This window comes from Scyliorhinus canicula, chromosome 11 (genome assembly GCF_902713615.1).
Source record: "Scyliorhinus canicula chromosome 11, sScyCan1.1, whole genome shotgun sequence".
Classification (NCBI taxonomy): Eukaryota; Metazoa; Chordata; class Chondrichthyes; order Carcharhiniformes; family Scyliorhinidae; genus Scyliorhinus; species Scyliorhinus canicula.
In genome coordinates, this window is record NC_052156.1 from 101,020,348 (window position 1) to 101,044,030 (window position 23,683).

General features: G+C 49.3%; 1 protein-coding gene across 2 annotated transcripts in view; it reads right to left on the reverse strand.

Annotated features, from left to right (window-relative positions):
• cfap54 (cilia and flagella associated protein 54) overlaps positions 1 to 23,683 on the reverse strand; it is a 763,542-nt gene that overhangs the window by 695,242 nt on the left and 44,617 nt on the right. For both annotated transcript variants that reach the window (XM_038810895.1, XM_038810894.1), the window contains 2 exons: positions 16,937 to 17,108; positions 9,371 to 9,429 (listed from right to left, as the gene is read on the reverse strand). In XM_038810895.1, the coding sequence (XP_038666823.1) occupies positions 9,371 to 9,429; positions 16,937 to 17,108 (231 nt within the window). The remainder of the gene's footprint in view (positions 1 to 9,370; positions 9,430 to 16,936; positions 17,109 to 23,683) is intronic.

Sequence of the window (23,683 nt, forward strand, 5' to 3'; positions counted from 1 at the left end):
CCCCACAGAATATAAACCCCGACCTGGAAGCAGTTCGGGGAAGGAAACCCTGCCGGGGGTGGAGAGGAGTGATTATTGTGGCTAGTGTGGAATAAAGTGAGTTGTACCTTGTCAGCCTGGCCTCTCGTGGAGTCTTTGCCTCCGCCTACAACACTCATATTGAAGATACCCTCCACCATGTGTGGCACTACCACCGTACTAAATGGGATAGACCGAACAGATCTAGCACTCAAGACTGGACATCTATGAGGAACTGTGGGCCACAGAAGAATTGTACTCAACCACAACCTGCAACCTCATGGCCTGGCATGGCCTCCACTCTACCATTACCACCAAGCCAGAGGATCAACCCTGGGTCAATGAAGAGTGTCAGAGAACATGTTAGGAGCAACACCAGGCATACCTAAAAATGAGGTGTCAACCTGGTGAAGCAACAACACAGGAATAACAGCATAACCAGTAGGTAATAAACAGAGCTAAGCGATTCCACAACCACACATCAGATCTAAGCTCCGCAGTCCTGCCACATCTAGCCCTGAATGGTGGAAGACAATTGCACAACGAAATGGAGGAGGCGGCGCCACAAATATGGCCATCCTCAAGAATGGAAAAACCAAGCAGATCTGTGCAAGTCAAGGTTGAAGCATTTGCAGCAATCTTCAGCCAGAAGTGCCGAGAGGATGATCCACCTTGTTCTCCTCCAGACGTCCCCAGCATTATAGATGTCAGTTTTCAGCCTATACGATTCACTTCATGTGATATCAAGAAAAGGCTGAAGGCACTGGATACTGAAAAAGCTATACTTCTCTCCCAGCTCCTCTCGGCTTGCAAATCGCCCCCAAAGGACCATAACAATAATCTTTATTGTCACATGTAGGCTTGCATTAAGTCTGCAATGAAGTTACTGTGAAATTCCTCTAGTTGCCACTTTATGGCGCCTGTTTGGGCACACTGAGGGAGAATTCAGAATGTCCAATTCACCGAACAAGCACGTTTTACGGGATTTGTGGAAGGAAACCGGAGCACCCAGAGGAAATCCACTCATACACAGGGAGAATGTGCAGACTCCAAACAGACAGTGACCCAAGCCGGGAATCAAACCCGGGTCCCTGGCGCTGTGAAGCAACAATGCTAACCACTGTGCTACCGTACTGCCTATGGGCTATGACAACATTTTGGCAATAGTACTGAATACTTATGTTCAGAACGTCCGCACCCCTAGCCAAGCTGCTCCAGTACAACTGCAATACTAGCATCTACCCGACAATGTGGTAAGTTTCCCTGGTGTGTCCTGTACAAAAGAAACAGGACAAATCCATCCCAGCCAATTGCTAACCTATCAGTCTACTCGCCATCATCAGCAAAGTGATGGAAGGTGTCATCAACAGCTCTCATCAAGCAGCACTTATTCAGCAATAACCTGCTCACGAACGCTCAGTTTGGTTCCGCCAGGGTCACTCAGCTCCTGGCCTCATTACAACCTTGGTTCAAACATGGACAAAAGAACTGAATGCCAGAGGTGAGGTGAGAGTAACTGCCCTTGACATCAAAACAGCATTTGACCGAATATGGCATCAAGGAGTCCCAACAATTACCCCTTAACGTCCTTCACTAAAACAGATTATCCAAAGTTATTTCTTTTTTTAATAAACAATTTTATTGAGGTAGTTTTTGGCTTTGTAAACAGTTACAGACATCAACAGAAAGAAAGCAAAAAAGGCAGAAATGTGCAAACATCCACGTACTTTCAATACTTCAATCGTAACATACTGCACAAGCCCGCTCCTCTCCCACCGGTACTACCCGCCATTTTATCCCTCCTACTCTACTCCCCCGCTGCTGACGCTCACTCTCCCGCAAAGAAGTCACAAAATGGTTGCCACCTCCGGGCGAACCCCTGAACAGATCCCCTCAAGGCAAACTTAATTTTTTCCATACCTAGGAAACTCGACATGTCCGCAAGCCACAACTCAGTCTTCGGGGGCTTTGAGTCCCTCCACGCCAATAGTGTTCGTCGCCGGGCTATCAGGGAGGCAAAGGCCAAAACATCGGCCTCTTTCTCCCCCTGGACTCCCGGGTCTTCCGAAACCCCAAAAATTGCCACCCCTGGACCCATCGCCACCCTTGTTTTTAGCACCCGGGACATGACGCCCGCAAATCCCTCCCAGTACCCCCTAAGCTTAGGGCATTCCCAAAACATGTGAACGTGGTTCGCTGGTCCTCCCGCGCACCTAGCGCATTTGTCCTCTATCCCAAAGAATTTGCTCATCCGAGCCACTGTCATGTGGGCCCGGTGAATGACCTTAAATTGAATCAGCCCGAGCCTGGCACATGTTGCGGTCGAATTTACCCTACTCAGGGCCTCTGCCCACAGCCCGTCCTCCATTTCCCCACCTAGCTCCTCCTACCATTTAAGTTTCAGTTCCTCCGTCTGGGACCCTTCCTCCCTCATGAGCACCTTATAAATATCAGAGACTCTACCCTCCCCTTCTTCTACCCTAGAGACTATTCTGTCTTGGATCCCCATTGGCGGGAGGCGTGGGAAAGATGGGACCTGTCTACGAACAAAGTCCCGCAACTGTAGGTACCTAAAATCATTTCCCCTTACCAGCCCAAATTTCTCCTCCAAGCTCCTCAAACTCGCAAAGCTCCCTTCCAGGAACATATCGCCCACCCTTCCCACCCCCGCCCGCCGCCATGCTCGAAACCCCCCAGCCATACTCCCGGGGGCAAACCGATGGTTGTCGCAGATTGGCGCCCAAACCGACGCCCCCGTCTCCCCTACATGCCCCCTCCACTGGCCCCATACCCACAGGGTCGCCACCACTACCGGGCTGGTGGAGTACCTGGCCGGCGGCAGCGATAGAGGAGCCGTGACCAGGGCTGCCAAGCTGGAGCCCCTGCACAAAGCCGCCTCCACCCGCTATCAGATAGACCCCGTTCCCACCATCCACTTCCTTATCATAGCGATGTTGGCCGCCCAGTAATAATTAATCAGACTCGGCAAAGCCAGCCCTCCCTCGCTGCGGTTCCTCTCCAGCATCGCCTTCTTCACGCGCAGGGATTTTCCCGCCCAGACAAAGCCCATTATCATCCTGTTAACTCTTTTGAAGAAGCACTGTGGGACAAAGATCGGGAGGCACTGAAAAACAAACAGAAATCTAGGGAGGATTGTCATCTTTGCAGTCTGCACCCTCCCTGCCAGCGACAGCGGGAGTGCATCCCATCTCCGAAACTCTCCCTTCATTTGCTCCACCACCCTGGCCAAATTTAACTTGTGCAGCCTGTCCCAATCTCGTGCCACCTGGATTCCCAAATGCCGGACATTTTCCTCAACCAGCCGAAACGGTAGCCCTCTCAATCTGTTCTCCTGGCCCCTTGCCTGTACCACAAACATTTCACTCTTGGTCGTATTTAATTTGTATCCTGAAAACTGGCCGAACTTCCTCAACATTCCCAGTATACTTCCCATCCCGGCCACTGGGTCCGGCACGTACAGGAGCAGGTCGTCTGCGTAAAGAGAGACCCTATGTTCTACCCCGCCCCTCACCATCCCCTTCCATCCCTCTGCGGCTCTCAGCGCAATCGCCAGCGGCTCTATGGCCAGCGCAAACAGCAGCGGGGAGAGCAGGCAGTCCTGTCTGGTCCCTCGGTACAGCCTAAAGTACTCCGACACTTCTCTGTTAGTCCTGACGCTGGCCCTCGGGGCCTGATACAATAATTTGATCCAATCCACCAGTCCCTCCCCGAACCCAAAGCGTCTGAGCACCTCCCATAGATAGTACCACTCCACCCGGTCAAAGGCCTTCTCGGCGTCCATCGCCACCACTACCTCCACCTCCCTGCCCGCCGGGGGCATCATTATCACATTAAGTAATCTTCTCAGGTTGGCCGCCAGCTGCCTACCTTTCACAAACCCAGTTTGGTCCTCCCCAATCACCTCCGGTACGCAGTCCTCCATTCTAACCGCCAGTACCTTTGCCAGGAGCTTGGCATCAACATTAATCAAGGAGATTGGCCTGTAGGACCCGCACGTCTCCGGGTCTTTACCCCGCTTCAATATCAGTGATATAGTGGCTTGCGACATTGTCGGCGGCAGGGTCCCTCTGTCCCTTGCCTCATTGAAAACCCTCGCCAAGACCGGGCCCACCAGCTCAGAAAACTTCCTATAGAACTCTACTGGGTATCCATCCGGCCCCGGGGCTTTCCCCGACTGCATGGCCTTTAGGCCCCCCAATACCTCCTCCACTCTAATCGGGGCCCCCAGCTCATCCACTCGCCCCCCACCTACTGTTGGGAATGTTAACCCGTCCAGAAACCTTTTCATCTCCTCCGGTTCTTCCGGCGGCTCCAAAGTATACAGCTGGCAATAGAAGTCCCGGAATACCTTATTTAATCCTGCCAGGTCCTCCACTTTGCGCCCCTCCCCATCCATCACTCTACCTATTTCCCTGGCCGCCTCCCTCCTCCTGAGTTGCTGCGCTAACAGTCTGCTAGCCTTTTCCCCATGCTCGTCCACCACGCTCCTCGCCTTCCTAAGCTGTTCCACGGCCCTACTCGTGGATAGTGCCGCCAGTTCTGCCTGTAGTCTCTGCCTCTCCCTGAGTAAAACCTCCCCCGGGGACTCCGCGTGCTCTTCATCTATCCGACCCATTTCCCTGACCAATCTATCCATCTCTGCCCTGTCTGCCTTGGCTCTGTGGGCCCCAATTGAAATCAGCTCCCCCCGCACTACTGCCTTTAGCGCCTCCCACAGGGTCGCCGCTGAGACCTCCCCCGTGTCATTCACCTCCAGGTAATTTTGCATACACCTCCGAAGCCTCTCACAGATCCCCTTCTCCGACAGCAGTCCCACGTCTAGCCTCCATTGCGGGCGTTGGTAGCTCGCCCCCCCCGATCTGCAGGTCTACCCAGCGCGGGGCATGGTCTGAGATAGTAATTGCCGAATATTCCGTGTTCTTTACCTCCCCTATAGTACGAAGAAATCTATCCTAGAATATACTTTATGGACGTGCGAGTAAAACGAGTAGCCCCTTCCTGTCGGCTGTCTGGCTCTCCAGGGGTCCACTGCCCCCATTTGCTCCATAAACCCTTTCAGCTCCCTTGCCATTGCTGGGAGTCTCCCCGTTCTGGGACACGACCGATCCAAAGCAGGGTCAAGGACCATGTTAAAGTCCCCCCCCCATTATTAGCCTGCGAGAGTCCAGGTCCAGGATCTTCCCCAGCACTCTTTTAATTAAGTCCACGTCATCCCAGTTCGGGGCATATATATTCACCAGCACCACTCTGCTCCCCTCCAGTCTGCCCCGTACCATCAGGTATCTGCCCCCCCTGTCTGCGGCTATGCCCTCCGCCTCAAAATTGCACCCGCTTGTTGATCATGATTGCCACCCCCCTGGACTTCGAGTCCAAGTCCGAGTGGAAGACCTGGCTAATCCAGCCCTTCCTTAGCCTGGTCTGGTCAGACACTTTCAGATGTGTCTCCTGCAACATAATTACGTCCGCCCTCAGAGCCCGCAAGTGCGCGAACACCCGCGCCCTCTTAACCGGCCCATTCAGCCCCTGACGTTCCAGGTGATCAGCCTGGTCGGGGGCACAACCCCCCCCCCCCCCCCCCCCCCCCCCCCCCCCCCCAGCCAATAGCCTTTCTCGGGCCGGCCCCGGCCCGTGCGTCGCGTCATTCCTGGCCCGCCTGTTGGCTGCCTCCACCCTCGACCTCCCTTCCAGTGCCTATTTCAAGTCCCTCCCACGTCAGCAGAACAACCCCCCCCCCCTATACCCCCATCCACTGGCTGTGATCTCCCCCCCCCACCTGACTCCCTTGACTAGCCAATCTGCTAGCCCGGTGACTCAGCACTCCGGCGCCTTCCTGTCTCATTCCCATTGTTTCCCCGTCCTCCTCCCCACTCCCCGGCGCCCCATCCCCCTCTCCAACCCACTGGAGCAAACTCACTGGCACAGGAAGGCATGGACAAAAACAAAACAAAAAAAAACCCCCAGCCCACGTCCTTGGCCCCCCTTGCTGACCGGCCCCCCTTCGTTACCGTGCCGGCTCCAGTGTCCTCCGCGAGCTGCACAAAAATTACAAATCCGCCCAAAAATGAAAAAACAGAAAAAATAGGAAAAAACAAAAACATAAGAGAAAAAACAAACAATAAAAAAAAATCCAAAACCAATGTCCATGAACAAAGAAAAGAGTCCCAAACGTTCCGCTTGGCACCTTTGACCCAGCAAACCGTTGAACAGCAATCCAGGCCCATTCGGCGTACCTTCCTACGGTAGTCCTCGGGCCCTAATTCGCGTCCGTGCGGCCTCTTTTCGGGACCAGCCCCTGATCCCTCGCAAAGTCCATCGCTTCTTCAGGCTCGGAGAAGTAGTGGTGTTGACCCTGGTGCGTGACCCATAGACGAGCCGGGAACAGCAGACCAAACTTCACGTGCTTCTTGAACAGCACCTCCTTGACATTCTTAAAGGGTGCTCGCCCACGAGCCACCTCCTGGCTTAGGTCCTGGCAAATGCGGAGGACACTGTTGTTCCACGTGCTGCTCCTGGCGCTCTTTGCCCACCGCAGCACCCACTCCTTGTCCACGAACCTGTGGAACCTAATCACCATCAGGCAGGGGGGGGGGGGGGGGGGGAGGTTGGGGGGGGGGGTCCGCCCGGCCGCCCCCGCCTCGCCTGCACTCTGTATACCCACTCCAGCTCCGGCAGTCGCGGAAAGGCTTCGGCCCCCATCAGCTGCATCAATAGGTCTGCTACAAACGCTGCGGCATCAGCTCCCTCAGCCCCCTCCGGGAGGCCGACCATCCTCAGGTTGTTCCTGCGGGCTCTATTCTCCAGCTCCTCCACTCTGTCTAGCAGTCTTCTCTGCCGCTCCTTCAGCCCGTCAACATCTAGCGCCGCAACCGTCTGCGCATCCGCCTGCTCCTCCACCGCCTCTCCCAGCTCCTTAACTTTAACATCTTGCGCATCCAGCCTCTGGTTCAGCTGATCCACCGCTTTCTGGATTGGGTCCAAGCTGTCCCGCTTCAGCGCTTCAAAACTGGACTTCATTACCTGGAGCATGTTATCCAGCGCCTGCTGGATTGCTGAGTCCGGGGTCCGTGTGTCCGCCATCTTAGGTTCCAGGTAAGTTTCTTCAGGTCCTTGTCTCTGTCCCTTTTTCTCTCTCTTCTTCTGCCTCCTGGACTCCCGCTGTTCCATGTGCCGCAGCCCGCTCCTCAACACTTTCGCTGCCGCCTTCTTTCAGCTCCATGGTCCCGCTATAGCGGAGAATCAGCCCCTAAACGCCCGCCGGAGAGAGAGCCCGCCGAATGTGCGGCTCACTCAGACATCGCCGCCACCGGAAGTCCCGTTTTGAAGTTATTGATGGTGCTTTAGAACATAGAACATAGAACAGTACAGCACAGAACAGGCCCTTCGGCCCTCAATGTTGTGCCGAGCCATGATCACCCTACTCAAACCCACATATCCACCCTATCCCCGTAACCCAACAACCCCCCCCTTAACCTTACATTTATTAGGACACTACGGGCAATTTAGCATGGCCAATCCACCTAACCCACACATCTTTGGACTGTGGGAGGAAACCGGAGCACGCGGAGGAAACCCACGCACACAGGGGGAGGACGTGCAGACTCCACACAGACAGTAACCCAGCCGGGAATCGAACCTGGGACCCTGGAGCTGTGAAGCATTTATGCTAACCACCATGCTACCCTGCTGCCCCCTTGCTACCCTGCTGCCCCTTTGAAAATGCAATTTTGATTATTCTACACATAGTGTGTGCTGGAGAAAGAATAGTTGGTACACTTGCAGGTATAAAGAGTTGGGGACCAAGGGCAATGTGTCCAAGTTTGCAGATGACACTAAGATGAGTGGTAAAGCAAAAAGTGCAGAGGATACTGGAAGTCTGCAGAGGGATTTGGATAGGTTAAGTGAATGGGCTAGGGTCTGGCAGATGGAATACAATGTTGACAAATGTGAGGTTATCCATTTTGGTAGGAATAACAGCAAACGGGATTATTATTTAAACGATAAAATATTAAAGCATGCCGCTGTTCAGAGAGACTTGGGTGTGCTAGTGCATGAGTCACAGAAGGTTGGTTTACAAGTGCAACAGGTGATTAAGAAGGCAAATGGAATTTTGTCCTTCATTGCTAGAGGGATGGAGTTTAAGACTAGGGAGGTTATGTTGCAATTGTATAAGGTGTTAAAGTGAGGCCACACCTGGAGTATTGTGTTCAGTTTTGGTCTCCTTACTTGAGAAAGGACGTACTGGCGCTGGAGGGTGTGCAGAGGAGATTCACTAGGTTAATCCCAGAGCTGAAGGGGTTGGATTATGAGGAGAGGTTGAGTAGACTGGGACTGTACTCATTGGAATTTAGAAGGATGAGGGGGGATCTTATAGAAACATTTAAAATTATGAAGGGAATAGATAGGATAGATGCGGGCAGGTTGTTTCCACTGGCGGGTGACAGCAGAACTAGGGGACATAGCCTCAAAATAAGGGGAAGTAGATTTAGGACTGAGTTTAGGACGAACTTCTTCACCCAAAGGGTTATGAATCTATGGAATTCCTTGCCCAGTGGAGCAGTTGAGGCTCCTTCATTACATGTTTTTAAGGTAAAGATAGATAGTTTTTTGAAGAATAAACTGTTATGGTGTTCGGGCCGGAAAGTGGAGCTGAGTCCACAAAAGATCAGCCATGATCTAATTGAATGGCGGAGCAGGCTCGAGGGGCCAGATGGCCTACTCCTGCTCCTAGTTCTTATGTTCTTATGTAAACACAGAGAAAGGAACAGAAAAAAGCTGAATCAACACACACAGGAATAAAATAAAAAAGTATTAAAAATACAGGGGCTGGTTTAGCACAGGGCTAAATCGCTCGCTTTTAAAGTAGACCAAGGCAGGCCAGCAACACGGTTCAATTCCCGTACCAACCTTCCCGAATAGCGCCGGAATGTGGAGACTAGGGGCTTTTCACAGTAACTTCATTTGAAGCCGACTTGTGACAATAAGCGATTTTCATTTCATTTTCATTTCAATATAGGCAGTGGCAAACTTATAGGTGTCATATTTTGTTTGATAACACTCCTGTGAAACACCTTACAATACTTTTTGGTGCATTAAAGGCCCTTTAAGTGCAAGTTGTTTTGTTGTAGAAAGAAAATCAAAAGATACAGAGTCATGAGCTTCACCTATCATATGCTGCGATGGTTAAATCTGTTGCAGCAGCACATAGCAGGTGAAGCTGGCCAGTATAAAAATAAAATTATTTTGCTCCATGATTGACACATCTACTGTACTACCAGAATCACCACCACAGTAAGTGTAAAGAAGATCAAATTTATTATGCTTGTTACTTTACCTTAGCATAAAGTGCTAAAACCATCAAATGTCTGCAAATGGTGTAAATGTAAATGGTACCTGAAAACACACAAAAATATATTCATGCATTTCCAACCAATAATTGAAAAGATACATTTTAAACGCATATATTCAGTTTTCTTAAAAACAAATACGTCTATTTAGAAAAGTCAGAAGGAAACATTGATTAATAAATGCATCTTATCATTTTGTCTTCTACAAAATACAAATTCTACTTCTGGGAAACATTGCATCGATTCTCAGATTATCTGGGTAATTTTATAAAATTTGCTCCCAAAACATGAAACGGATATAGAACATAGAACAGTACAGCACAGAACAGGCCCTTCGGCCCTCAATGTTGTGCCGAACAATGATCACCCTGCTTTAAACCCACGTAACCCGTATACCCGTAACCCAACAATCCCCCTACACCTACACTTAACCTTACACTACGGGCAATTTAGGATATGATTCTCTGAAGTTCACTGTTTTGAAAACTATTAAAACTGCCAGTAATTATAGAGTTGGGATCAAAATAAAGTAGCTGTGATGATCATTTCAAAGCTAGAATGGTCTCAAAGACAATGCTAGTAGGAACAGTAGGTCTCTCAATGCCTCAAGGGGAAAGTGACAGTGTTGATATTGGCAAATATGGTGAAATCTTAAGAACTTGGAAAAACTGCTGCATTATGACAAATGGTCAGATTCAGCAACAGCATGCAAACTTAAAGCAGTTCTTAAAGTATTCTAGCAACACACACTATCGGACTATTGTCACCACATGTAACAAAGGTGTGGATACAATTGACATTGAAATTGCCACATGGAATGTGACTGATGACAGCACACGCCTGCTTTAAAATGCATATTTAAAATGCATATCACTCTCCATTGCAGAGGGATCTGGCAGTCCCCGCTCATGAGTCACAGAAAATTAGGATGCAGGCACAACAGATAATAAAGAAAGTGAATGGAAGGTTGGCATTTATAGCTAAAGGAATAGTGATAAAGGTAAGGAAGTGTTATTGCAACTATACAGGGCATTGATGAAAACGCACCTGGAGTACTGTGTACAGTTTTGGTCCCCTTATTTGAGGAAAGATGTAGTGGCATTGGAGGCAGTTCAGAGGTTCACTAGGTTGACACCACAGATGAGGGGTTTGTTGTACAGCGAGAGATTGAACAGTTCAGGGCAGTTTTGAAGAATGAGAGAATATCAAATTGAGGTATTCAAGATGATAATAGGTATGGATAAAGTGGACGTAGAGTGGATGCTCCCTCTTGTGGGGCATTTTAGAACGAGAGGTCACAGGATAAGAGGAAGCAAATTTAAAACAGGAGTTGAGGAGAAACTACTTCTCCCAAAGGGGTGTGAATCTGTGGAATTCTCTACCCCAGAGTGTGCTGGATGCTGGGACAGTGAGTAAATTTAAGGAGTGAGTAAATTCTGCTCCTATATCTTATGAACCTATATTGGTTATTGAGAATCTGTTATTTGTAAAATCCTCCACACTGATTCTCTGATGCAGGGAGCTGACTGGAGGAAGTTTGCAGTATTGCAAATAAGTAACCAATTTCCTCAGCAAATTATATCATTGCTTACAAATGTCTTAACCGAAATGGCAAGGTTTCGCAGTTGAGAAAATTAAATTTGCTTTGAGAGGTTCAATTCAAGAGTTCGCCCTGAGATGGCAGCCATTCAAAGACTCAATATGTGTTAATCATGGGAGCTAATCAGTTACGGGTTCCATGAACAGATGTATCTGTATCACTGTCTAGTATCCCATTACCTGTATTGTGCAAGGACCCATCAATCTTAACCATATATGTTTATCATGGAAAGAATTAATTCAGCTCATCATGTCTGCCAACATTTTGTCAACACAACATGTTATGCTGATAAGGTAAGGTTTTTCTCTTTCTATTTTTTTATCATGTGATTGGTAACATTTTATTCTTTTTTTCCATTTTCATTTATCTATTATTTGATATTAAAGTTGTACTAAGCTAAGTTTAAGTTTTAAAATGGCAGGAGATCTCAGACCCATGTTATGCTCCTCTTGCTCAATGTGGGAGCTCAGGGACGTGGCTGATGTCCCTGGCTCCTTCACGTGCGGGAAGTGTGTCCAGCTGCAGCTCTTGTTAGACCGCATGACGGCTCTGGAGCTGCGGATGGACTCACTTTGGAGCATCTGTGATGCTGAGGAGGTCGTGGATAGCACGTTTAGCGAATTGGTCACACCGCAGATTAGGATTGCTGAGGGAGAAAGTAAATGGGTGACCAAAATGCAGAGAAAAAGCAGGAAGGCAGTGCAGGTGTCCCCTGCGGTCATCTCCCTGTTTTGGATACTGATGGCTCACCCGTGGAAGGCAGCAGTAGCCAGGTTCATGGCACCGTGGCTGGCTCTGCTGTACAGAAGGGTGGGAAAAAGAGTGGAAGGGCTATAGTCATAAGGGATTCAATTGTAAGGAGAGTAGATAGGCAGTTCTGTGTTCGAAAACTAGACTCCCGAATGGTATGTTGCCTCCCAGGTGCACAGGTCAGGGATGTTTCAGATCGGCTGCAGAACATTCTGAAGGGGGAGGATGAACAGCCATTTGGCGTGGTGCATATAGGCACCAAAGATATAGGTAAAAATAGGATGAGGTCCTACAATCAGAATTTAGGGAGTTAGGAGCCAAGTGAAAAAGTCGGACCTCAGAGGTAGTAATCTCAGGATTGCTACCAGTGCCACATGGTAGTCAGAGTAGAAATAAAAGAATAGGCAGGATGAATGTGTGGCTTGAGAGATGGTGCAGGAGGGAGGGGTTCAGATTTTTGGGGCCGGTTCTGGGGGAGGTGGGACTACTACAAATTGGACGGTTTACACCTGGGCCGGACTGGAACCAATGTCCTTGCGGGTGCTTTTGCTAAAGCTGTTGGGGAGGGTTTAAACTAATGTGGCAGGGGGGTGGGAGCCAAATGAGAAGGTTAGTGGACAGTAAGGAGGTAGTAACTAAAGCCAGTAAGGAACGAGATCATGAAGTCAGTGTGACTAAGGGGAAGAGTAGGCAGGGAGTAGATGATGAACGCAAAGGGACAGGTGGTCTGAGGTGCATTTGTTTTAATGCAAGAAGTGTAGTTCGTAAGGCAGATGAACTTAGGGTTTGGATTAGTACCTGGGAGTATGATGTTACTGCTATTACTGCGACTTGGTTGAGGGAAGGGCATGATTGGCAACTAAATATCCCAGGATATCGATGCTTCAGGCGGGATAGAGAGGGAGGTAAAAGGGGTGGAGGAGTTGCATTATTGGTCAGAGAGGATATCACTGCTGTGCTGAAGGAGGGCACTATAGCGGACTCGACCAGTGAGGTGATATGGGCAGAGCTCAGAGATAGGAAGGGTGCGGTAACAATGTTAGGGCTGTACTACAGACCTCCAAATAGCAAGCGTGAGATATAGGTACAAATATGTGAACAGATTATGGAAAGATGTAGGAGCAACAGAGTGGTGGTGATAGGAGATTTCAATTTTCCCAACATTGACTGGGATACACTGAGTGTCAGAGGTCTAGATGGAGCAGAATTTGTAAGGAGCATACAGAAGGGTTTTCTAGAGCAGTATGTAAATAGTCCAACTCGGGAAGGGGCCATACTGGACCAGGTGTTGGGGAATGAGCCCGGCCAGATGGTTGAAGTTTCAGTCGGGGATTACTTTGGGAATAGTGATCACATTTCCGTAAGTTTTAGAATACTCATGGACAAAGACGAGAGTGGTCCTGAAGGAAGAGTGCTAAATTGGAGAAAGGCCAACTTTACCAAAATTCGGCAGGAACTGGGGAATGTGGATTGGGAGCAGCTGTTTGAAGGTAAATCCACATTTGAGGCTTTTAAAGAGATGTTGATTAGAGTGCAGGACAGATATGTCCCTGTGAAAATCAGGGATAGAAATGGCAAGATTAGGGAACCATGGATGACAGGTGAAATTGTGAGACTATCTAAGAGGAAAAAGGAAGCATACATAAGGTCTAGGCCACTGAAGACAGGCAAAGCTTTGGAAGAATATCGGGAATGTAGGACCAATCTGAAATGAGGAGTCAAGAAGATGAAAAGGGGTCATGAAATATCTTTAGCAAACAGGGTTAAGGAAAATCCCAAAGCCTTTTATTCATATATAAGGAGCAAAAGGGTAACTAGAGAAAGGATTGGCCCACTCAAGGACAAAGGAGGAAAGTTATGCGAGGAGTCAGAGAAAATGGGTGAGATTCTTAACGAGTACTTTGCATCGGTATTCACCGAGGAGAGGGACATGACAGATGTTGAGGTTAGGGATAGATGTTTAATTACTCAAGGTCAAGTCGGCATAAGGAGAGAGGATGTGTTGGGTATTCTAAAAGGCATTAAGGTGGACAAGTCTCCAGGTCCGGATGGGATCTATCCCGGGTTACTAAGGGCAGTGAGAGAGGAAATAGCTGGGGCCTGAACAGATATCTTTGCAGCATCCTTGAATACGGGTGAGGTACCGGTGGACTGGAGAATTGCTAATGTTGTCCCTTTGTTTAAGAAGGGTAGCAGGGAGAATCCAGGTAATTATAGACCAGTGAGCTTGACGTCAGTGGTCGGGAAGCTGCTGGAGAAGATACTGAGGGATAGGATCTATTCCCATTTCGAAGAAAATGGGCTTATCTGTGATAGGCAACATGGTTTTGTGCAGGGAAGGTCATGTCTTACCAACTTAATGGAATTCTTTGAGGAAGTGACAAAGTTGATTGATGAGGGAAGGGCTGCAGATGTCATATACACGGACTTCAGTAAGGCGTTTTATAAGGTTCCCCATGGTAGGCTGATGGAGAAAGTGAAGTCTCATGGGGTCCAGCGTGTACCAGCTAGATGGATAAAGAACTGGCTGGGCAACAGGAGACAGAGAGTAGTAGTGGAAAGGAGTTTCTCAAAATGGAGAACTGTGACCAGTGGTGTTCCATAGGGATCCGTGCTTGGACTACTGTTGTTTGTGATATACATCAATGATCTGGAGGAAGGTATAGGTGGTCTGATTAGCAAGTTTGCAGATGACACTAAGATTGGTGGAGTAGCAGATAGTGAAGGGGACTGTCAGAGAATACAGCAGAATATAGATAGATTGGAGAATTGGGCAGAGAAATGGCAGATGGAGCTCAATCCGGGCAAATGCGAGGCGATGCATTTTGGAAGATCCAAATCAAGAGCGAAATATACAGTAAATGAAAAAGCCCTGGGGAAAATTGATGTACAGAGAGATCTGGGTGTTCAGGTCCATTGTACTCTGAAGGTGGCTGCGCAGGTCGAGTGGTCAAGGAGGCATACGGCATGCTTTCCTTCATCAGAAGGAGTATTGAGTACAAGAGTTGGCAGGTCATGTTACAGTTGTATAAGACTTTGTTTTGGCCACATTTGGAATACTGCATACAGTTCTGGTCACCACATTACCAAAAGGATGTGAATGGTTTGGAGAAGGTGCAGAGGAGGTTCACCAGGATGTTGCCTGGTATGGAGGGCGCTAGCTATGAAGAGAGGTTGAGTAGATTAGGATTATTTTAATTAGAAAGGCGGAGGTTGAGGGCGGACCTCACGGGTGCAACATCGTGGGCCGAAGGGCCTGTACTGCGCTGTATCGTTCTATGTTCTAAAATTACTAGGGGTAACGAGTTCAAGGTGAGAGGGGAAAAGTTTAAGGGAGATATGCGTGGAAAGTTCTTTACGCAGAGGGTGGTGGGTGCCTGGAACGCAGGTGGTAGAGGCGGGCATGATAGCATCATTTAAGATGTAGACAGATACATGAATGGGCAGGGAGCAGAGGGATACAGCTCCTTAGAAAATAGGCAACAGTTTTATATAGAGGATCTGGATCGGCGCAGGCTTGGAGTGCCGAAGGGCCTGTTCCTGTGCTGTAATTGTTCTTTGTTCTTCTTGTTCTTATCAATTACTGCCCTAATCTTTCCCATATCCCCAACTTTTTGGAACATAGGGATTGTGAGCAAGAGTAGTCCGTTCAGCTCTTTGAGTCTGTTCCACCATTCAATAAAACCCTGGCTGAGATTGTTGTGGTCCCAACTTCACTTTGCCACCTGCTCCCCGTAATTGATTCTTTTGTCTAATTTATCTAACTCTGCCTTGAATAAATTCAATGACCCAGCCTTGGCTGTTTTCTGGGAGACAGAATTTCACATTTTAACAATCCGTTGAGAGAAAAAAAATTCTCCTAAACTCAGTCTTAAATGGTCTTAACTTGGTCTTAAATGGTCTTAACAGTCTTAAACTTATTATTCTTAAAGTGTGCCCCCTGGTTCTAGTCTCACCCACGAATGGAAACATTCTCCTTGCATCTATCCCATCAAATCATCCTCGGATCTTATATGTTTCAATAAGATCACTTCTCATATGTGGTCTCACCAAGACCCTGTTCGGTTGCCTAAAACTCTATTTTTATATTCCATTGCCATTGCAATATACATCCACATTTCAGTAGACTTCCTAATTACTTGCTGAACCTGCAGAGTAACATTTTGTGATTCATGTACCAGGAGACCCAGATTTCTCTGTGTCACCGGGTTCTTCAATCTCTCTCCATTTGAATAGTATGCTGTTTTTCTATTTTTCCTGCCAAACTTTTACCCACTCACTTAATCTGTCTTTATCCCTTTGCAGACTCTCTCCCTCCTTTTGATTATTTATTTTCTTCGCTGTCATGGTGTCATTGGTAAACTTAGGTTTCATATGTTTAGTCCCTTCATCCAAATTATTGAGGTAAATTGTAAATAGTTGAGGCCCTAGCACTGATCACTGCAGCACTCCACTTGTTCCAGCTTGCCAACCTGTCAAAGACCCATTTAACCCTAGTCTCTGCTTGCTGTCATCTAATCAATCTTTTATATGTGCTAATATGTTGTGCCCTGCACCATATAATCTTTTCCTTTTCAAGTATTTGACCGATATCGTTTGAAATTACTATTGAATGTGCCTCCACCTGCACCCCCCCCCCCTCCCACCACCCAACCTTTAAACGACTTCCTGATTCCTTTTTATGTCCTTTTTTATAATCTTTTATCATTCACTCTCTTTGCCCTTATACTTCCTTTTTCAGTTCTCCTCTCCACTTTCTGTACTCTGCTTAAATCAGTCATCATCCTACCCAGAACAATCATGTGCTTACTATGAGTCAAAAGACTGCTAAAAAAAGACCCAGAAATTAATGTTTTTATTTTAATCACAATGAGGGTTGATCGTTGGACTACATGTTGCCAAATCAGAGTCTTAGCTCCAAACTGTGCATTGTGGAAATTGTGAGGAGCATGTTTGTAATTTCCAAATATGAGCAGCGGATAGGCGCAACATCCTACCAGCCTCTCAAACTCAGAAAACCACCCTGATAAATAATTCAGCTCAGTCCAAGATGAGAACAGAATAAAAACATACTTGACTTATAACTGTGATATTTGAACATTACAACAGAGAAGAATAATTTCTAATTTTTAAACAATGAAACATGAACAGGCAATAAATGTGTTTTCTGGGATAAATATGACAGATTTAAAAAATACAATACCATTAAAAATAAGCCAGCAAAGCGGTTCTTTGGGCAGGGCCACTTGCATAATGAGTCGAAGGAACTTAAGAATGCTTGTGCACTTGCTCTGTGACTCCAGTTTCAACAATCTTGGATCAGCTTCTTTCACAATATTGTAATTACAAATGCTGTTCATTTGTAACGAATGAAGCTACAGAGTGGCAAATAGAATAATAAAGCATAATTAATTTCTGGGCAGGGTAAATAATAATGGAATAATTCACTTACAGGAATACTTTTGATTCATCCTTCATTCTGTTCCTGAATTTATTGAAAATGACTTATGTTTGTGAATTTAAATATAGAACATAGAACATAGAACAGTACAGCACAGAACAGGCCCTTCGGCCCTCAATGTTGTGCCGAGCCATGATCACCCTACTCAAACCCACGTATCCACCCTATACCCATAACCCAACAACCTTACTTTTATTAGGACACTACGGGCAATTTACCATGGCCAATCCACCTAACCCGCACATCTTTGGACTGTGGGAGGAAACCGGAGCACCCGGAGGAAACCCACGCACACAGGGGGAGGACGTGCAGACTCCACACAGACAGTGACCCAGCCGGGAATCGAACCTGGGACCCTGGAGCTGTGAAGCATTTATGCTAACCACCATGCTACCCTGCTGCCCTATGCTGTCCATATGCTGTCCACATATCTAATGTGGAAACAAATAACGTGCCCAATATTAATGCGTTGCCATAAGAGCTTAATTATATGTTATTTGTAATCAGCTGATTTATTTATTATTTATATCTTGGGCAAGTTCTTTTTTGTATTTGTTCATGGGATGGGGACGTATTGCTCACCCTCAAGGGTAATTAAGAGTCAACCACATTGCTGTGCTGTGGATCTACCAGGTTAAATATTTATTTATATTTGCTTTTCCAGTGATGGTCCAATTTATTTAACATTGTTATTTTATGGAGAGGCTGGAGGAGAAACTAGTTAAGACCTGAAAACATAAACAAAGATTGAGACACGTAATTAATCCATACACACTTGGAATGAAGCAAGGATAGAAACAACAGTGGCAGCACTTTAGAAGTATTTCATTGCTTGCAAATAATTTTGAGACATCTATTTGACATGAAAGGTAAATGTAAATGTAAATGTAAGTCTTTCTTTTGTCCGTAAATCTCAGTATATGGCTTCTATCCTTTTTTTTATTAATGTCGGGGATATGAGGGTCGCTGGTTAGGCCAGCATTTATTGCCCTGGTTGCCCTTCAGAAGGTGATGGTGAGTTGCTTTCTTGAACAGCTACAGTCCTTGAGGTGTAAGTATACAGCACTGTTAGGGAGGGAGTTCCAGGATGTTGCCCCAGCGACAGTGAAGGAACGGAGATATATTTCCAATTCAGGGTGGTGAGTGACTTGGAAGGGAACCTCCAGGTGGTGGTGATCCCAGATATCTGCTGTTCTTGCCCTTCTCGATGGTAGTGGTCGTGGGTTTGGAAGGTGCTGTGTCAGAAACCTTGGTGAGCTACTGCAGTGGTGCTGAAGGGTTGAATGTTTGTGGAAGGTGGGGTAATCAAGTGGGCTGCTTTGTCCTGGATGGTGCTGAGCTCCTTGAGTGTTGCTGGAGCAGCACTCATCCTCGCCTTAGGATTCCTAGTAGCCACAGTATAAATATGGCTAGTCCAGATCAGTTTCTGATCATGGGGCTGTTTAGCACAGGGCTAAATCGGTAGCTATGAAAGCAGACCAAGGCAGGTCAGCAGCACGGTTCAATTCCTGTACCAGCCTTCCCAAACAAGCGCCAGAATGTGGCGACTAGGGGCTTTTCACAGTAACTTGATTTGAAGCCTACTTGTGAAAATAAGCGATTTTCATTTTCATTTCAGTGGTAACCCCCAGATATTGATTGTGGGGGATTCAGCGATGGTAATGCCATTGAATGTCAAGGGGTGGTGGTTAGATCCTCCCTTGTAGGAGATGGTCATTGCCTGTCACCTGTGTGGCGCGAATGCAACTTGCCAGCCCAAGTCTGAATATTGTCCAGACTCTGCAGCATTTGGACATGGACTGCTTCATTGTCTGTGGAGTGGTGAATGTTGAACATAATGCAGTCATTTGTGCAGTAGTCTTCAAACATCCCCACGTCTGACCTTCAGATGGAACGGACATCATTGGTGAGCAGCTGAAGGTGGTTGGGCCTATGACATGACCCTGACAAACTCCTGCAGTGATGTCCTGGAGCTGAGATCATTCTTTTTTTTAAATAATTTTTATTGAGATTTTTGAAAAATGTATAATAACAGAACAATAATAATAACAATAACAATAATAAACACCCCCCGGCACCCATAACAACGCATATAATGAACCCCCCCCCACCCCCCAAACCCAATAAACAACAAAATAAATTAACAATAAATTAAATTAACATAAACAATGCCCCCCTGAACCCCCCCCTCCTTCCCCCCCCTCCTCCCCCCCCCCCCCCCCCCCTTTCGCCTCCTGCACTCCCGGCTCCACCCCAACCCCAAATATCACGAGTCCCCAGCCTGGCTTGCCCCTGGACGCTACCACCCTCGACACCGTCCTTGCCACCCCCTGCCAGAATTCCCCCAGTGCTGGGCATGCCCAAAACATATGGGCATGGTTCGCTGGGCTCCCTGAACACCTAATGCACCTGTCCTCGCCCCCATAAAACCTGCTCATCCTCGTCCCGGACATATGAGCCCTGTGCAGTACCTTGAACTGGATGAGGCTAAGCCTCACACATGAAGAGGAGGAGTTCACTCTCTCCAGGGCGCCCACCCATGCCCCCTCCTCAATCTGCTCCCCCAGCTCCACTTCCCACTTAGCCTTCAGCTCCTCTACCGACGCCTCCTCCACCTCCTGCATCACCTGATAGATGTCAGACACCTTCCCATCCCCGAAACACCCCCTTAACCCCCGCGGGGGCAGCGAAGGGAACCCCTCCATCTGCCGCCTTGACCTGAAGGTACCTGAACATATTCCCCAGGGGGAGCTCAAGCGTCTCCTCCAGCTTACCCAGGCTCGCAAACCTCCCGTCAATGAACAGGTCTCCCAACTTCCTTATGCCCGCCCTGTGCCACCCCAGGAACCCGCCATCAATGTTCCCTGGGACAAACCGGTGGTTCCCCCGCAGCGGGGCCTCCACTTACCCCCTGTGTCGCCTCCACTGCCCCCAAATCTTGAGGGTAGCCGCCACCACCGGGCTCGTAGTGTACCTCGTTGGAGGGAGCGGCAACGGCGCCGTTACCAGTGCCTTCAGGCTCATGCCTCCACAGGACGCCATCTCCATCCGTTTCCATGCTGCCCCCCCCCGTCCATTACCCACTTGCGTACCATCGAGACATTAGCCGCCCAATAGTACCCAGAGAGGTTGGGCAGCGCCAGCCCCCCTCTATCCCTGCCCCGCTCCAAAAAGACCCACCTCACCCTCGTCGTCCCGTGCGCTCAAACAAATCCCATGATGCTGCTATTCACCCTCCTAAAAAAGGCCCTCGGAATGAAAATGGGGAAGCACTGAAACAAAAACAAAAACCTCGGGAGCACAGTCATTTTAACAGACTGTACTCTACCCGCCAATGACAGCGGCAGCATGTCCCACCTTTTAAACTCCTCCTCCATCTGCTCCACCAACCTAGTAAAATTAAGCTGATGCAAAGTCCCCCAACTCATAGCCACCTGACCCCCCAGGTACCTAAAACTGCTCCCTGCCCTTTTTAGCGGGAGCCTACCAATCCCCTCCTCCTGTTCTCCCGGGTGTACAACAAACAGCTCACTCTTGCCCAGGTTCAGCTTATAGCCCGAGAAACTCAGCAAGAATCTCCATCACCTCCGGCATTCCCCCACCGGGTCTGCTACATACAGCAGCAAGTCATCTGCATAAAGCGACACTCGGTGTTCCTCCCCACCCCGTACCAGACCCCTCCACCTCCCCGACTCCCTGAGCGCCATGGCCAGAGGCTCAATTGCCAACGCAAAAAGCAAGGGGACAGGGGGCACCCCTGCCTCGTCCCACGGTAGAGCCTGAAGTACTTGGAGCTCCTCCCATTTGTCACTACACTCGCCATCGGGGCCTCGTACAGCAACCTCACCCATTTAATAAACCTCTCCCCAAACCTGAACCTCTCTAACACCTCCCACAAGTACCCCCACTCAACCCTCTCAAAGGCCTTCTCCGCATCCAATGCCACCACAATCTCCGCCTCTCCTTCTACCGCCGGCATCATTATCACATTTAGCAGCCTCGCACGTTAGTGTTCAGCTGCCTCCCCTTCACAAATCCCGTCTGATCTTCATGTATCACCCCCGGCACCCAGTCCTCTATTCTAGTGGCCAAGATCTTCGCCAGCAACTTGGCGTCCACATTCAGCAGTGAAATTGGCCTGTATGATCCACACTGCAAGGGGTCCTTATCTCGCTTGAGGATCAGGGAAATCAGCGCCCGTGACATCATCGTGGGCAAAACTCCCCCCTCCCATGCCTCGTTAAAGGTCCGAACTAACAGGGGGCCCAACAGGTCCGCGTATTTTTTATAAAATTCAACCGGGAACCCATCCGGTCCCGGCGCCTTCCCCGACTGTATGTGGCCAATCCCTCTGACCAGCTCCTCCAACTTGATCAGCGCCCCCAGTCCCTCCACCTGCTCCTCCTGCACCCTTGGAAATCGCAGCCTGTCCAAAATTCTCTCCATTCCCCCTCCCACCGCCGGCGGCTCCGACCGGTACAGTTCCCTATAGAAGTCCCTAAAGACCCCATTGACCTCTGCCCCCTGCCGCACCACCTTCACACCCCTATCCTTCACTCCACCAATCTCCCTAGCCGCGTCCCGCTTGCGAAGCTGATGCGCCAGCATCCTGCTCGTCTTCTCTCCATATTCCCTGCACCTTCCTCCACTGTGTCTCCGCCTTTCTGGTGGTCAATAAATCAAACTTGGCCTGCAGGCTACGCCACTCCCCCAGCAATCCATGCTCTGGGGCCTCCGTATACCTCCTATCTACACTCAGCAGCTCCCCCACCAGTCTCTCCCTCTCCCTCCTCTCCTCCCTCTCCCTATGGGCTCGGATGGCGATCAGCTAATCACCTAATTACTGCCTTCAGAGCCTCCCACACCATCCCCACCCAGACCTCCACAGTATCATTGGCCTTGAGGTACCTCTCAATACTTCCCCAGACCCTCCTACACACCTCCTCATCAGCCAACAGCCCCACGTCCAGACGCCAAAGCGGGCGCTGGTCCCGCACCTCCCCCATCTCCAGATCCACCCATGGTCCGAAATTGCTATAGCCGAATATTCGGCATCCTCCACCCTCGGGACCAGCCCCCTACTCAGGACAAAAAAATCAATGCGGGAATAAACCCTGTGCACGTGGGAGAAAACAAAGAGTACTCCCGAGCCCTCGGCCTCCCAAACCTCCAGGGATCCACCCCTCCCATCTGGTCCATAAAACCCCTCAACACCTTGGCCGCCGCCGGCCTCCTGCCTGTCCTTGAACTAGAACGATCCAGTGGGGGATCCAGCACCGTATTGAAGTCCCCCCCCCCCCAATGATCAGGCCCCCCGCCTCCAAGTCAGGAATGCGGCCCAACATATGCCTCATGAAACCAGCATCATCCCAATTTGGGGCATACACATTTACGAACACCACCCTCTCCCCCTGCAGCTTACCGCTCACCATCACATATCTGCCGCCACTATCAGCCACCACCTCAGACGCCTCAAATGCCACCCTCTTCCCCACCAGGATCGCCACCCCCCCGGTTCTTCGTGTTGAGCCCTGAATGGAAAACTTGCCCCTCCCACCCCTTCATCAGATGAACCTGGTCCGCCACCTTCAGGTGAGTCTCCTGAAGCATGGCCACGTCCGCCTTCAGCCCCTTCAGATGCGAAAACACCCGGGCCCGCTTCACCGGCCCATTCAACCTACGCACGTTCCACGTGATCAGCCGTATCGCCCCCCCCCCCCCCCCCCCCCCCCGCACCAGCTCCTCCCTGGCCAATCCAGCAGCAACCCGGTATTCCCCCACCCCCCCCCCCCCCCCCCCCCCCCCCACCTCCTAGCCGCGACGCTCCCTCCATAGTACACCCGTGAGCCAGCTGACTTCTGCTGACCCCGGCAGCTCCCGCCCTAACTCCGACCCCTCCCGATAAGGGGTCACCCCTCCCCCTCTACAGAAGCTCCTTGGCACCGCTCCAGCGCGGGAAAACGGAACTAATATCCACGCCCCTTGCCTCCAGCTCCACCCCCCTCGTCCCGCAGTGCGGGAAACCAGTGGAAAGCCCGCGCTTTCCCACCGCCCCACCCCACCCCCTCAACGCAGCTCCTAAATAGCAGTCCCAACCCATCCACCAACCCCGTACAAACAAAAACAGAACAACCACAGACCCTGTAGTAATCCACGGGAGGCAGGAGTTCCGTCACCACACCAATATTTATTTACAATAACGATATTACAGGAGCAGCTACAAACAGTGCTGCTAGCAGTCCAGTCAACTTAAGACTGCTCACAAAGCCTACACAGGTGATTATATGGGCCCAGTCAATGAGCTATCATTGAGGGAGCTCATACTCCAATTGGCCAACCAATAAAGCCAATTGGAGTTCATTGCAGACCCCAACACCCCCCTTAAAACACAAAACCATAACCAACATCATGCGAAAGCGGGAAAAAACAAACAGAATAGCCAGCAACAGCATAAGCAGTGATACAAAAAACACCCCACAGTCCCCAATC